This window comes from Mastigoproctus giganteus, chromosome 1, assembly GCF_048544385.1.
Source record: "Mastigoproctus giganteus isolate SK-2022 chromosome 1, ASM4854438v1, whole genome shotgun sequence".
Taxonomy (NCBI): domain Eukaryota; kingdom Metazoa; phylum Arthropoda; class Arachnida; order Uropygi; family Thelyphonidae; genus Mastigoproctus; species Mastigoproctus giganteus.
In genome coordinates, this window is record NC_143575.1 from 178116317 (window position 1) to 178132402 (window position 16086).

Genomic DNA, 16086 nt, shown 5'->3' on the forward strand with positions numbered 1-16086 from the left:
CAGAAGTTTAAAACATTATAAGACCAGTAGTCTGCAGTATTTTAAATATATTAACAAAAAAAAAAAAAAAATTAACTACTAGAAGTCCAGAAGAACAGCTCTGGTAAAAGTCACACAGGTGAATCCTGATTGTATTATATATTGTATCTAACTATCCAAGTTAGGCAAAAAAAGTTTAAAACACTGTAAGAATAGACTTTCTTTTAATAGTTTTGTTATAGCAGATCCCAGCTTTCTTCTCTTCACAGGAATAATCTCTGTTACTTCACTATTTTTTTTTTCCCTTCAAAAAAAATAAAATAAATAAATAAAATGTAAAAAGCTCACTGTTTTTGCTAATGCATGCACTCCCCACATTCTGTTTTAAGACCTTCAAATAAATTTATTTTTACATGTAACATCAAACCTAGATTTTAGCAAACATTCTTGGTAATTTGTCTCTAGTGAATACTGAAAGAGTGCAAATAAACAGTGTATTGCTTTTGATTCTTCCTGGACTAAATCCTTTACGGATGTTAAATATCTCCAAACTGTTTGTTTTCTCGGCTCTGTTTGGTGATTCTGTCCACAAAGGCACAGGAAGATTGGGCAGATAAGCAAATACCATGCACCCCTTCACATTGTTCCAGTAAGAGCACAGGTCATCTAATTCTTTTGTATTTAAATAATATGTAGTCACTTATTTGGCTTAATTTCTACTAATACCCAAGTGTAAAGTTTCTTCAATACCACATTGAGACGTTTATATTTAAGACTTTTAATCCCATCTTTCTTGTAACGTAATCTTCCTCTGTATAATTTGTTATACCTGAAAGCAACAGAGTAGCAGTTAATAATGGTCATATCAGAGAACTATATAAACAGTTTCTATAGTGAAATTCATTTCAGTTTTAGGATTATTTAAAAATAAAATATGCTCAAAAACACAACATAATGAAAGTTTTGTTTTTGAATTTTAGTAAACCTAGATGGTTGCTATTAAAAAGTTTGTGATCCAAATTAATATTTGAGAAACAAGCTTACCATCTATTCAAAGGATCTCCTTTGAAAGTTTCTTTTGCCACTATATATAATAAAGATAAAATGCCACTGTCTACATTAGATTCCAATGCTTCAGGAAGCATTCCTGAGAGGAATCATTAGCAATTCTAAAAGAATTGCCTGTATTCTATTCTATTCTGAATAATTTCCTGTCATTACATAACTTTGACTTTTGAAGCAGGCTTTTTAAGTTTTGGGGGGGGGGGGGGGGAGAAGATAGTGATGGAGTGCTTGAATGGAAAATGCCAGAATGTGTAAGAATGTTGTCATAATGCAAGTGCCAATTCCCTAAAGTGAAGTTCAGAGAATTGGCACTTGCATTTTAGTAATCACCATAAACTGTTTAGTGTAGTATTCCTGATTCACCCCTTGATCAAGACTGCCCACTTTTTGTCCCCCTTCCTTGCTTTCTCTCTCTCCTTGAGGACTACGGTCTAGCTTAAATGATATATTGCAAATTCACTGCTCAATAAAATCGTTAATTTTAAAATGTGACAAAAACACTTTTGACTCAACGTGTGCTAATTCAGACTGACTGCAAATAAATGAGCAATTCAATGCATTACTAGATAAGCCACTAAACATGTAATCAGTCATAGCTAGCTACAATTTCATTATAAGATACAAAGTTTGTCCCTTAAGTCTTTGATCACACCTTGTAATGGCACATTGATTTGATACAAGGAATTTCGCATCAAACACTGGTAGGAATAACTTAACTTTTGTCTAAATTAATACAGCCTTAAAAACAGCATAGATCGCCAAACTAGATGAATTGGTTGAAACTGCAACCCATTATGCTTTTCTTTGTAAAATCAAGAATTGGTACTAGTGAATCTAACTTAACCTGAGAGTAACTGTTTACTAGAAAAATTACCCCATCACATTTTTTACTGAATCGTTTGCTTACCAAAATTTCTGTTAAGCTTTCACAAAAGTTTTAAACTTAAGTTTTTTTTTTTTTTTTTTAAACTTTGTTTACAGTTGTGTCACACAGAGAAAGATCAAAATCTGAATATCTCCTGGGATATTTATTTGGATTGGAAAGCAAAATAATTGTTATGCCAATATTATATGGTTAAATCTATAAGTAGTAGTTCTAGTAAGTGCTTCAAATTCTGTTTAAACCATGTGAGTCTCACTAATGCTAGGTATATTGTTGGAGGTTTTATGATGCAGTGGCAACTAGAGGACATTATACACCATCTGATTATCATGTATAGTGTCAAAGGTGGACTAAAAATCACAATTCAAAGGCCCAGGAATGCTGGATATTATGTCTGCATCTTCCAGTTTAAAATCAGCCTTCATTTACTTTATATAAAATTTCACAAAGGATTTTTATTTAAATGCAATTGTATAAGAAATGTCTTTTTTTTTTTTTTTTTTTTTTTAACCTTCTTTCATCACTTATGCTTCCTTGACAATATCATTAGCAAATTAGTCCTTATTAGAGTTAATATGCAGATATTTGTAGATATGAAATCGACTACTGTTCGTATATGAAATATTAACAGAGCTCATTATTACTTTCACAATTCGTTTTTTAGTATCTCACTACATATCTTTCTGCTGCAATTCTTTCACAACATTCCTTGGGCACTCATCTCTCCTTTTTTCAAATCAATGTAAATCAAGGGTTTCTTGTAAATTGTTGCCTTATTTACAGCAATATATATTCCAAATTGCCAAAGAGCTGGTTATACCTGTTTTGACTGGGTACCCTAAGTGGTTGAAAATCAACTTTACGAATCTATACAGTAAAATCTCATTAATACAAACTTAGTTTATATGAAGCACATATCATTCCCCCTGCAAAAGGATAGGCTTTTCTATTTAAATTTGTTTATTACTGTAAGAAATAAATATTGTTATTTTGTATGAGATATCAAAGTTCCCTCGCCCATTTCTGAGGAGGAACCTTTCGTCCAACAAAACAGGCAAATCAAACAGAGACACAATATACATGGGGTTTTTGTAATAACTTACCAGGTGAGCCTAATATGATAGTTTGGTTTTGGTTTTTTGTATGCTTAATACAAATCTTGGTATGGTTGTCCAATTAGTGCTGCTGGCCACTCAGTTCCCTGCTTACCAAAGGATGGCACTGACGTGTTAGAATTTACTTTCGTGTAAACAAAACCAGTTTGTGATAACTACAACATAGTTATCTGAAAACATCATTGTGAAGGATGAGCTGTTAAATTAACAAATGAATAAAAAGTTTTTCTAAATTTGCATGCGCTCACTCTCCACAGGATTAAGGTCAGTTGCATTTGTTACACCAGTTCACACAGGATACAATGCAAAGAATAAGAAGGGCATTGTGTATCCTAATATTTTATCTGTCATTAGACTAGTCTCACGTGGGACTAGTCTAACCTGCCAATTATATGCCCTCCACTTATATTGCAGAATGTAGCAGCAGAGTGCTGAAAGTGAAGCTTCTGAAAAATGCACAACTTTGTGTAGACTTCAGTCTCAACTCAGTGATCTATTAAGAGATTTAAATTTATCAAAGGAATCTTCAGAACTCCTTGGTTCTAGACTTAAGTCAAAAAATCTTCTAGTACATAGGCCATTTTTCTCATGGTACACACACAGCAAACAAGAACTAGTCTCCTACTTTTTCTGAGGATGATTCTATTTCTTGCAATAATATAAATGACTTTATGAACTATTTAGGAATTGATTACAATCATACACAGTGGAAACTTTTATTGACTTATCAAAGAGGAGTCCCAAAGGTGCACAATAGAAATAAATATGAGTCAATTCCAGTAGCTCATTCTGTGCATTTGAAAGAAACATATGGGAACTTAAAGAAGTTGTTGACAAATATTAAGTGTCTGTGCTGACTTTAAAGTGATAGGCACCTGGACAGCAATCTAGCTATACAAAAATGCCTTGTTTTTTTGTGTGAGTGGGACAGTTGGGCAAAGAGTAAGCACTGGGATGACAAGATCTGGCCAAAGAGGGGCAGTTTGTTGCCTGGATCAAAGAATATAGTTCACAAACCACTGGTAGACCCCCTTGCACATCAAAGTGGGTTTGACGAAAGTTTTTGAAAGTTTTACCCCAGGAAGGTGCTTGCTACAACCACCTTTGTACTAAATTCTCATTGATCACCCAAGAGAAGCCAAAACAAGGTGTTTTTGTTGGACCTCAAATTCCCAAACTGATGGACCAAAATTTTCAGGAAACTATGAATAAAAAAAAAAATTAGGCATGGATGTCAGGTCTAAAGAGAATTCTTAGGGAACAAAAAGGGTTCAGACTACAAGAATATAGTTGAAAATGTGTTGGCAGACTTCAAGAAGCTGGGCTGCAACATGAATGCTAGTGTACGTTTTTTACACTCCCACCTTGACTATTCCCAGAAAATATAGGCAGTGTTAGTGAAGAGCAGGGTGTGAGGTTTCACCAGTACATCAAAGAAATGAAAATGAGGTACCAGGGGAGGTGTAATATCAAAATGATGGCTGACTATCGCTGGATGCTGAAGAGGGACTGTAAAGTAGAAGGAACTGCAAGAAAATTTGACCCATCATAGATCAGTTTTTAAAATGTTTTAAAATGTGAGTGTTTAGTGGATTTTTTTACTGTGCTGCTGTTACATGCATTTAAATATAAGTCTGGTAAAAGAATCATTTTGTTATAATTTCAGTGCACAAATTCTGCCAAAATTAATAAAAAATTGTGAAAAATCAAATTTTCTCTCTTGATTTTTGAAGAAACCTGACATGATGGAAACAAAAGGAAGAATTTCTGAAATCAGCATTAGAAAATGATTAGAAACACTCTTTTCTGAGAAAACCGGCGATTTTTTTTTTTTTTTCCCAAAATGCAGAGTAGTGTAATCAGATCAAGAACAATACAGCTTTTTATTCTAGCCGCTGGAGCACATTAGTATAGAAAGCAGGCTATTCGATGTCTGTATAGTTTTAATTATATTCATTACAGTCACTTGATCTATAACAGACACCTATTCTTATTTTTGTTTTACTTATGTGTTGGCTTCGACAAATTTGTTCAAGATCTAGGTGCCACTGCCAAAAGTTTATGGGACATACTTTTTAAAAAAAATCTACATTATGTAGTAAATTTGGTTCACATGATGAGGTGAAATTCCTGGTATTTACCTTTCTTGTTAGTGGTAAATTCATGTTATTCCATCTTCCCACAGCAACAAATAACTCTTTCTATACTGGATAGCCTATTAATAATTAAACTCTTACCATCTAAGTATTAAATTAATATGTTAGCCACTGTTAGACATGAGACACAACAGTCATATTTCAGTTGTTTTGATTCAACAGCTCTTTAGATCTTGCTGTTTTGCATTTTGTTCATGCATTCAAGCTCTGCAAAATGGCAGGTGCTTCACACTGTATCATATGGCCAGCGGAGATAGGGGAAACCCCTAGTGCCATCAGACAACTAACACTGTATCATATGGCCATTTCAAGCAGGTGGCCCAGAAAATCAAATATTTGTACTTGCAGTCATATATAAAACTCTAATAGATATATTGCTTTATTGAACACCCCATTGTTTTGAAGGAGGAATGAAGGACTATACCCACTGCAGTCTATTTTTCACTGGTAGAGACACTACCCAGAAAAGTGAAGCATGTCGGTGGCCAAGGGTACCTCGATACCTTTTATGGAGTGGTGTGAAATATTCAATTTTCAACAACCTGTACAGGAACATCTATAGTTATGTCATTACAGTGGCTCAATGCAATTCATCCCTTTCAACCTGATCAGGGTTTTGCTGAGATTTAAAAAGGCTAACAAGGTCATCACCCAATTTTTAGCAGATGTTTTCCAATGTTCATTTTATTTAGAAAAGTGGTGCAGATTCATTTTATATGTGCCATTCCGACAAATTGCATGGCTATTAATGCGTAGAATGACATGGTCTAGTAGAACTAGCCCACAATCTGAATGTAGGTTTTAATTTTAAAAAATGTATAGTCACATTTTTAATAAATAACAGCCATTACATTAGAGTCCATGATTCTGTTTATTGAGATTTGCCTTTATATGTAAGACAAAGTTTGAGAACAACAGGATATGCTTGCTGAATTTTAGTACATATTGATCTTGAAGGATTCCACAGTGGTATCAAATGCTTTTTGTATATCAAAATTTACCATAACCATATGCTCATTTTTAATGGGGATATTGTGCACATTAGTTTCTACTTTACCATAAAGTCAATGAGGGGTCTATACTTGTGAAAGGCAATACGGTTTAATATATAGCAAGTTATGAGTTTCTAAACCCAAGTTAAGCAGTTATGGATCATTCTTTTGAAAGTTTTTCTGAGACAACTGGAGAGTCATATCAGCTGTTAATTCAGGGAATTTGATTGATCAGTTTTAGGAAAGCCATAATTATTGAATGCCTCTTAGAACTCCAATAAACATTTTCTATAGAGCTGTTGCTACAGTGATTTATGAGGCTATTCAAATCTGCCTTGTTCAAATGTCATAGCACTGAGTTTAAAACTGCATTAGGACCAGAAAAACTAATGTGAGCCTTAGCTATATATTATTTTCCTTCAAATAACCAAAATGGCTGTTTGTAGGGGAAGGGATGCTTGTATGAAAACTAATTTCAGTTTTGTTTGCAATGCCTTGTGGAAGGGAGATATTTTCTATCCTTTTCCAGTTGACTGGACCGATGGAAACCTGGACTTGAGTAATCTGATCTTCCAAGTAATCCAATGTATGTGTTAACTGTTAAGGTAAAACCTAATCCAGGAACCTTTCTTTGCTTTTCTGATGATCTGCCAGGTTCCTGCTTCAAGTTGCGTTGTTATGAGATTGACAGTAATAGGAATGATGACTGTGAATGGAGACTTATAATTCTTCTACCATTTTTAATATAATCAGCTACTGCATCAACAGGAAGGAACTGGATGATATTTTGATCTAATTTAACATATAAGCTGAAGACTGTGTTTGCTCGTCATTTCTTTTTGGAATGAAAGATTGGTTGTTGTTGTTGTTCTTCTTCTTGCCCACTGGTGAGACTCAACCAATCTTGGCAAGAAGCTAAAACTGAATCACTTTTACTTGGTTTAAGTTTAATATATGATGAAAGTATGCTTGCTGGAGAGAATGACAATTCAGTATTACAAGCTTGTTCTATGTTTGTGATTTATGGGTGGTTTTGGTATCAAGAAGACTATATGCTCAGTCAGAGATTCAGATGGTAACATCAGTCTGAGCTGCAATAGTCTGCTTCTTTCAGAGAGATATAGTATAAGGTTTGAAAGTAACACCAGGGTGTTTGGTTTTGGCATTCTGGTAGATTATTTTGTTCTCAACTTTCCACTTCTGCATCCCCCCCCTCAATCTTCTAGCAGTCAAAAGTAGTAGGCTAGCTGACTTCCATTGCAGTTTGAACATGATTATAGTGTTAATTGTCAATTGGCACTGAGTGTCTCCCCCCCCAATTCCATGTTTGTATACTCTGTCACAGTACAAACTCTGTAAATGCTAGAGATAGTGTAAGTTTTAGCACTGGTCTTTTATTCCTCCTGCCATTTAGCCGCAGGGCCACCTAGTGTGACCCCACATTGCCTGTCCTCTGCCCTGGGGTGGCAGGCCAGGTGTAGTAGGGAATAGAAACATCTCTGGCAGAGGCAAACCCTGGATGATGCCTGAGCTTGCCATGGAGGGCTGCGAGGGCTCTGGAAAGTGAAAAAGGGAGTGGAGGAGAGAGATGAAGATAAAGAAGGTGAATGATAGGAAGTTAAAGAATAGAGGGAAGAAGGAGCCCATCCTCCCTCCACAAGGGGTAACTATTTAGAATAGGAAAAGATTTGTGTTGGTAGAGTGTACCAGGAAAAAAAGGTGGGGTTGTTGTTGTTATTTGGTTTTTAGGAGCATTGGTAACGAAGGCCATATTGTTCTGGGGATATACAGTGGTCATTCCCTGACCTTTCCGCATCCTCCGTATTTGGTGGTCACGGGCTCAAACCCCGATCTAATCAAGAAGCATGTGCTACGTACTGCTGCTCCTGCCCACCTGGCTACAAAGGTGCCCAAAAAAAGGTGGGGAAGGGGCCATGTGTAACTTTGGATATGATCATAATGTGCACAGTGTTTGGGTCAGGTGCCACCAATGGTTTCCCACATCTGCACCATCTCTTGTGAAGTAATACAGTACCACTGTAAAAGCTAGAAAAGTGTTTTGTGTGTTGGGTTCTGTTGTTGTGTTCTGGATTTTGGCTGCAGGGTCCTGGTAGGACTCCATGTTGCCCCGCACACACTGCTAGGAGGTAGCCAGGCATGTCATTATTCTTTGGCTGGTCTCTGCCAGGGTCACCTGAGCTTCCTGGACAGAGGGAAAAAAAAGTGAGGGGTGGATAGAGCAGGCATGAGAGGAAGCTAGGAAGGGGAAGGAAGGCATCTTTCAGATGAAAAAAAAAAAAAAAGCAGGAGGGAGAAGAGCTGAAACCTCCAGCCCTGGGAGCCCAGACAGGGCAGGGGGGAAGTTCGTTCGTTATTTGGTTTTTAGGAGCATTAGCAACTAAGGCCATATTGCTCCGGGATATGCGGTGGTCATTCCTTGACCTTTCCGCATACTCCGTATTTGGTGGTGACGGGCTCGAACCCCGGTCTAATCAAGAAGCATGTGCTACGCACTGCTGCTCCTCAGGGGGGAAGTAAATGGATACGATCAGTGGATTCACATCTTGAGTACTATGACTCCATGACAAGCTATTCAAGATTGTATTTTGGTGTAGAGTATATAATTTTAAACAGCCAATATTTACAAAGTCTGGTAGAGTTGAATTGTTGAGAATAATACTCAAGCCAAATGCAGTGGTTCCCAAACTACTGGGATCTACGGACCCTTTCAAATATCAAATAAAGTTTGCAGACCCCTATATATAACATGTATATATATGGTCGACCACTGTTTCGCAGACCCCAATGGAATTGGTATATGGACCTCAGTGTGCAAAATGCTGTCACAATGCATTTAGCTTGAATAAACTGCTGCTCATGTAATTCTTGCACAAGTACTTCTTAAACATTCGTGAGGTGCAATTTTTCAGTGACACCTTCATGGCTATTTTAATTTTTTTTAAATGACCAGCACAAGAGGTATTAGAACCTACAGTACTTAGTATGCATGGGTTGAAAATTGAGAAGATGAAAAAGATACTTGTTGACATTAGAACTGAATTTCTGAAGCTTGTAATTTTCAGAAAATACAGTATGTATGGAGGGAGTTTGTTCCAGAAAACAGAAGTTTAATGAATAAATGAGGATGGCGAAAAGTTGGTTCTGTGAGTTTGAAGTTGGAGAGTCAAAGGATGCTGACTGGTTTGAGACACATGTTCCAACTGGTTTTGAAGAAAGAGAGAGAATTATAGAAGCCAAGCAGCAGAAACAATGTTTATGAGACAGAATGGAAAGACTTTGTTAGAGGTGAGTCATTAATTAACCTAACTACCCTCTTTTGAATGGAATCTAGAAGCCTGAGAGAGGTTTTGGGGACACTGTCACAGTTGTGGGAACAATATTCCACGGTAGGATGGATTTGCACAGAGTGAACAGCTGTCTGGAAGAAAAGTAACATCGCGAGCCAAACAGAAAACCCAATTTTTTAGATGCAAATTTGTAATTTGCTTATGCCAAGAGAGATCAGAAATCAGTAATCCCCTATAAAGATATATGATCTTGTCTAGAAACTAGAGTGTCATCAAATATAAGCATAGGAACAGAATAATTCTTGGGGAAGTTAGAAGACAGGGCACTCTACCACTCCCTATAGTGAGTTGTCAGAGAGAAAACTGGATACCCAATTACAAAAAACAGTTGGCAAATCATAAGATGGTTGTTGTTATTTGGTTTTTAGGAGCATTAGCAACTAAGGCCATATTGCTCCGAGGATATGCAGTGGTCATTCCCTGACCTTTCCGCATCCTCCGTATTTGGTGGTCATGGGCTCGAACCCCAGTCTAATCAAAAAGCGTGTGCTACACACTGCCGCTCCTGCCCACGGAGGTGCCACCATAGGAAGCTTATTTAGAAAGCCTTTACGCCAAATACAATCAAAAGCCTTTGAAATGTCAACAGGAACTGTTGAGTTTCACCAAACTTTTCCATTAATTTTTCTACAGATGGGTAACATAAGCCAGAATATCACCAGTTGATTAACACTGATAGAATTCATACTGATACTGACTTATTGATCACATGGAAGATTTCTAGATAATTTAGAAGTTGGTGGTTCATTGAATTTTCTACCACATTAGAAAGAGTAGAAGTGCAATGAGACGATAACTAGAAAAGGGATGTCACATTTTTTTTAGGAACTGGCTGAATATGAGCAAATATCTTTTGGAATAAGAAAGTGAAAAGAGGTGACACAGAACAGGAGTACACTCAGGAGCACAGGTTTTCAGAACAAGTGGAGAAATACCACCAGGACCTGGAGCTTTCTCAGCATCAAGATTGTTCAAAGTCATCCTGACATCCTTTTGATGGAATACTACAGGAAGCATTGAATGGAGTGTCCTGGGAATGGTAGGAGGTAGTTTATAAAGATCATCAATACATGAGTCAGAAGAAAAGTATGGTGCTAGCGGATCAGCTGAAGTGGCAATAGAACCATCTGGTTTTGGCAGAGGTGGGAATAGAAATGGGCAAGCGTTGCAGCCAATAGCTTTGGCAAAAGACCAGCATGCTTGACTACCATTTGGACAAGAAGCAAGTTTCTACTCTTAGCCTGTTCGAAATCTAGTTTAGACTGATTAATAATGGTTTTACAATTGTTGCGAGCTTTGATATAGGCAGAAAATGAAGCCAGAGATTTGGATACGAACCAATTGTGATATGCAACATTCTTATCTTTAACAGCCTTAGCATATTTATTGGAAAACCAAGGTTCAGATAAAGGACAAAATTTTAAGGAGGACCGTGGAATAAAGGATTTTATCCCTACAAGAATAATTTCACTGACATGATCTGAGCAAACATTGATATTAGAAGAGTTGAAACAGTAGTCCAACCAGGGAAAAGAAGAAAAGAAATCTCACAGATCATTGCATTTTGCATTCTTGTAATACCAAACAACACAAGGTTGAGAATTGCCAGGAGAGAAAGGCTCTGTTGGAGAAGAGACCATCACTAAGTCGTGATCTGAGGGACCGAGAGGACCACTTAGAAGGCTTGTTTGTGAGAGAAAGATCAAAGGTGTGGGCTTGGTAGTTAGGATTGTCTGGTATTCTGGTAGGTAAATGAACAATCTATTTGAGGTCATTGGTAATTGCAAAATCCTCAGCATCTCCTCCAGCTGGGTCAGTGTGACTAGAAAATGGAAGCCATCTGGAGTTGGGAACATTAAAATCACCAAGGAAAATTACCTCACTGTTAGGAAAGTTTGATTGGAGAAAGTCAAGTTTCAAAGAGTTCCAGGTGATTAGTGGAGTTGGGAGAATGATAGAGCAACAGATGAATTTGACAGAATGTAGTAGAGATATTTTAAGCCAAAGAAGATCAAAAAGAGGAGATTCCAAATTACTAAGTCTCTGACAAGAAATAGAGCACAAGTACCAACTTTATGCGAATAGAATCATACAGCAAATAATTTGGACAACTGAGATGGATAGTGGTTGAATCAACTGATAACTGGGAATCTGTCAGAAAGAGTACATGGGGTTTTGCAGACTAAGTGGGAAGGGACATCATTGAGCTTGGAACTGAGACCATGTGAAATGGATGAGAAGTATTTGGGAGGTTTAGATCTTTTCACAGATAAGTTTGTTCTATTTGACAATTCATGATGCATTGAGTAGTAAGAAAAGGTGGGTGGAAACATGCTGTATGAACTAATGAAATTCTTGGATATGGGATTTTACATGGAAAGAATGTACCCAGCTCCTTGACATAATGTGACATTGATAATGCCTGCTCCTCATCACTCATTCCTTTTACTACCGGTTAGTTCATTTTTTCTACTTCTTCAATAGTACTTTATCATTTTTCTATTTAATTTGGAAAGCCGACTTGTCTTACAATAATTTGATTACCAATTTTACCCTGTTAATTCTTTAATAGTGTTTCTTTTACTTTCTAGACATCACTTACTTTATAGTTTAGCATTTTAATTCTTTTTATCTTATTTTTAATTTTAGTTAGTCATTATATACCAAGAGAGAGAGAGAGAGACTTAGAAACATCACCTATAATCTCATTAGTTTAGCCAATGGGTGCTGGTTATTCTTGTAATTATTATTTTTATATATAATTAAAAGCTACATACCTATCAGGATTTGGAACATCTTTTTTATGTTTCAGCATGTGGTACCTTGCAACAGACGGAGAGTAACGGGAAATCTGAAGCCCATGATATTTAATTCTAAGGAAATATAATATGCAAAATGAGAATTATAAAAATTTGTGAAAAATTATAATCTACTTATATGTTGATGAAATACTGGTTATACCATTATTTCATCAACATATAAGTAGAATATATGCAAGATTTAACAATACAATTTAAATGATAATTCTGTGGAAAAAGTTGTGTTTGGGGGGGGGGGGGGGGATCTTTAATGCTGAAGAAAGGTTATACACTTTTAAAGCTCTTATATTAAAATTTGAGGAGGTACATTGAATAAACTGCGAACATAATTTATATATATTGTTAATAGATTGGGAATACAATAACAAATCAAAGGTTTTTGATCTGAACTAATATATGGAAAACACAAATTAAGTAATCATTAATTCTTCAATTCCATGTTGTCTTTAATCTACTGTTGGTGTGGTCAAACTGACTGGCACTACATAAATAATGCACGAGACTCCCACCAGGTGGGAAGACTTGCGGTGATGCACTACTGATGCCCAATTATTTTTTCAAGGTCGACAAAATGATGACAGCGATGCAGCTTAAAACTGTGCAGCTACTAGTGCCAAAATCAGTTCACAAGCAATGAACAAGACATCAAAGCCCACCAACTACTTGTGTGCATTTCCTCTCTTCTGTAGAAATTGCAGGACAACCTGCACTTTTTGTTAAAAGACTAGAGTCATTTGAATCTTGGCCAATGAAAAACACCTGGGATACATTCAGGAATAGAAACAGCTGAAGGTGTCAGGTGCCAGATCAAGGTGCTTGAAGTCTGGAGCAGATTATCAAGTGTAACTATTGTCAAATGATGGAAAAGTTAGCTTCTTCATTTAATCTGGGAATATCAGAAGTGATCGTGGCTATTCTTTCACATAGGATGGTGGAAGAATAGCCAGGTGATGGTAGCACTCATTGGTGACTAAACATTGAATTAACTAAGAATGTTTGTCATTCTTTGCAAATCTTAACTTGCCTCGAGGATGAGGCAAGTTAAGATTACTTAACTTGCTTATTTTACACGAGAAGCAGTTATGTATGAAGCAACATGTCAGTAGTGACTTAAAAAAAAATGAAGTGGCTTGCACATTTGTGGAGCCTTAAGGAGATACCTGCATACAGGAATGAAATTAATTTCTAAATAAACAGATGTGCATTCACTGTTTAGAAAAATCAATGAAAGAATGGGGGGGACTTATCAAGTGAGATGGTAGCTGCATTCTTTAGCTGTGTTTTGTTGAGAAAAGTGCTAAAGGAAAAATCAATAAGAGCATTGGAATTTATGAGTGCTGACAACAAAAGAGGATAATACAAACTATGGCTCCTAATCAGATGAGCTAATGCTGTCATTGCCAAAACTTGTCTGAATAAATTATGCCACCCTGGTAAACCATGCATGTGTCCTTTATAGGGGCAGCAAAAGGATCTCAGCCCAATCGATGGCAATCTTTCTCCACAGATATTCACACAAATCTTTACACCATGACAGAATGATTTCATTGTGGCATAAGGAGTATAAGTAATGAGTAACAAATGCCTATAAACAAAGTAATTTGTTTACTTGCCCATAAACAAATTACTTGTTTATGGGCAAGGTCTTGGTATGTTTTAACATATGATCCAATATTATTACATTCCAAAAGTTCTGATGGTATTCTCATTTCATGAGGCAGCCAACATATTGAAAATGATGTGCCCAGCATTAACTTAAATAAATTTCAGTAAACTTTTTAGATATTCAATACTCCAGTATTTCACATTTTTTTCAGGGTAATGTTTTTGTACCAAAGGCACCCCCAAGACATCCTCCAAATAAGAGAACACCTCGCTTCCTGTTCTGTTGATATCGACTTCTGTGACCGGGGTTGACAAAAATAGAGTGGTTCATTGCGGAGTTTTTCATTTGAAAACATAATATATCCAATGCCAGTAGTCAATGTTCCCGAGTCCGATACTCTTTTTGATTAAGGTCATCCCACTGATTACACTGGCCAAAAAAAAATCCAGCCCCCCATAGCAGGGCAAAAATTGCAGATTTAAAAGATAAAACTGACTGGCTTATTAAAAAAATAAAAGAATTATATATTTATCACATCTCCATTGACAAATACACTGAAATTTTAGTAACTTAATGAATGACCAATTTCAAACAGCATACAATAATATATATGCTTTCTTAAAAATGAATGTTATTCGTTTGAAAATGCTTTAATCAAAGGTGAGCAGGAGCAGCAGTGCACAGCACACGCTTCTTGATTAGACCAGGGTTTGAGCCCATGACCACCAAATACGGAGGATGCGGAAAGATCAGAGAATGACCACCGCATATCCCCGGAGCAATATGGCCTTAGTTGCTAATGCTCCTAAAAACCAAATAACAACAACAGCTTTAATCAAACATATAATGTACTATATAATTATATTCTATTTCCTTAGAAATGTTTGCCACTCAGAGTTTTTATTTCATTTTGCTTTCCTTCTTAAGAAACCAGTATAATCTCCCAGCTTGGTAGTATCTCAGCAACCTTGGTACAACTTTTGGATATGTTGATGAAAGTGATCCTCTTGCTCATCACTTACATCTACCAAATTTCGAGTTAAAAAAAACTGAGTGGGAATGAAGAAAACGAATTTTCAAAGACATTGTGCAATTTACATCTTTATAATACTGTAGTAAAGTTAAAACCAGAGATCCATAAGTATTTGCTTTCCTTCTTCCAAGAAATCCACGCACGACTGCTTCAAATGTTCAACAAGCTGCTAGTTCAACATTCTGTAGCTTTGATTCAAATACATAAATCTTTGAGGACTATATTTACAGCCCAATGAAAATTCTTTCTTTCAGTTTTACATATGTTAAATTGGGAAACACTTTCTTTAGCTGAGATAACGGAATCCACTTCCCTCAAAAAAAAAAAAAAAAAATCATTAATAAAAGCTTTATGTGCAAAGATGGAAGAACCCCATAGCCTTTTTTTTTGTTCAACCAGTTGAACATACTTCTTTATATTACTTGCTGGTAAAAACCCCACTGCTACACAATGCTTTTCTATTGCATGCTTGTCCCAAAAAGAGAAAAAAAAAAAAAAAAAACAGTATTTTATGAAATCGTCCTGTAGACCGGAGAGTAATCTAGTTAGACTTAAGATCACCTATGTATAAGTTAAGTGCAAATGAATCATTAATACACAGCCAATTCTAAATTAGCAAAATATTTGCAAAGGCAGCATCGTTTTAAGTTATATCTCATATTGTCAATACCTTCACAACGAGTTGCCATAATATTGCACTACTTCGAATAAGTAATGCTTCACCCAAAGGAGAAGACTAATGTTACTTATTCTCAGTGGATATCACCACCCAGACAGCACCATTTCAGGGCTATTTTGTATATGTGTGGGATAATAACTCGGCTATTTATTTGTCCCTATTAGACTTAGAAAAGCAAAAAGGTAGAGGGAAAGTAATAGTAGGAATGGAAAAGAAACAGTGTAGATGAATGAAAGGGACAGTAACTCCTTCAACTCACGCCACTCAAAAACTCCTCGAATAGGCAACACTTCCCCAGTGGAGAAGGCTGTTGTTACTTAATCTTGGAAACTCCGGACATTATCAGGCTCCCCCCCCCGGTGCTGTTTCAGGGCTATTTGGCCCTTCTTTG

At 36.4% G+C, this 16086-nt stretch overlaps 1 protein-coding gene across 3 annotated transcripts in view; it reads right to left on the reverse strand.

The window, feature by feature from the left end:
* Positions 1-213: 213 nt before the first annotated feature.
* Positions 214-16086, reverse strand: part of LOC150091327 (beta-1,4-N-acetylgalactosaminyltransferase bre-4-like) — a 334677-nt gene continuing 318804 nt past the window's right edge. For all 3 annotated transcript variants that reach the window (XM_090383216.1, XM_090383209.1, XM_090383223.1), the window contains 2 exons: positions 12336-12431; positions 214-808 (listed from right to left, as the gene is read on the reverse strand). In XM_090383216.1, the coding sequence (XP_090239342.1) occupies positions 676-808; positions 12336-12431 (229 nt within the window). In that variant the 3' untranslated portion in view covers positions 214-675. The remainder of the gene's footprint in view (positions 809-12335; positions 12432-16086) is intronic.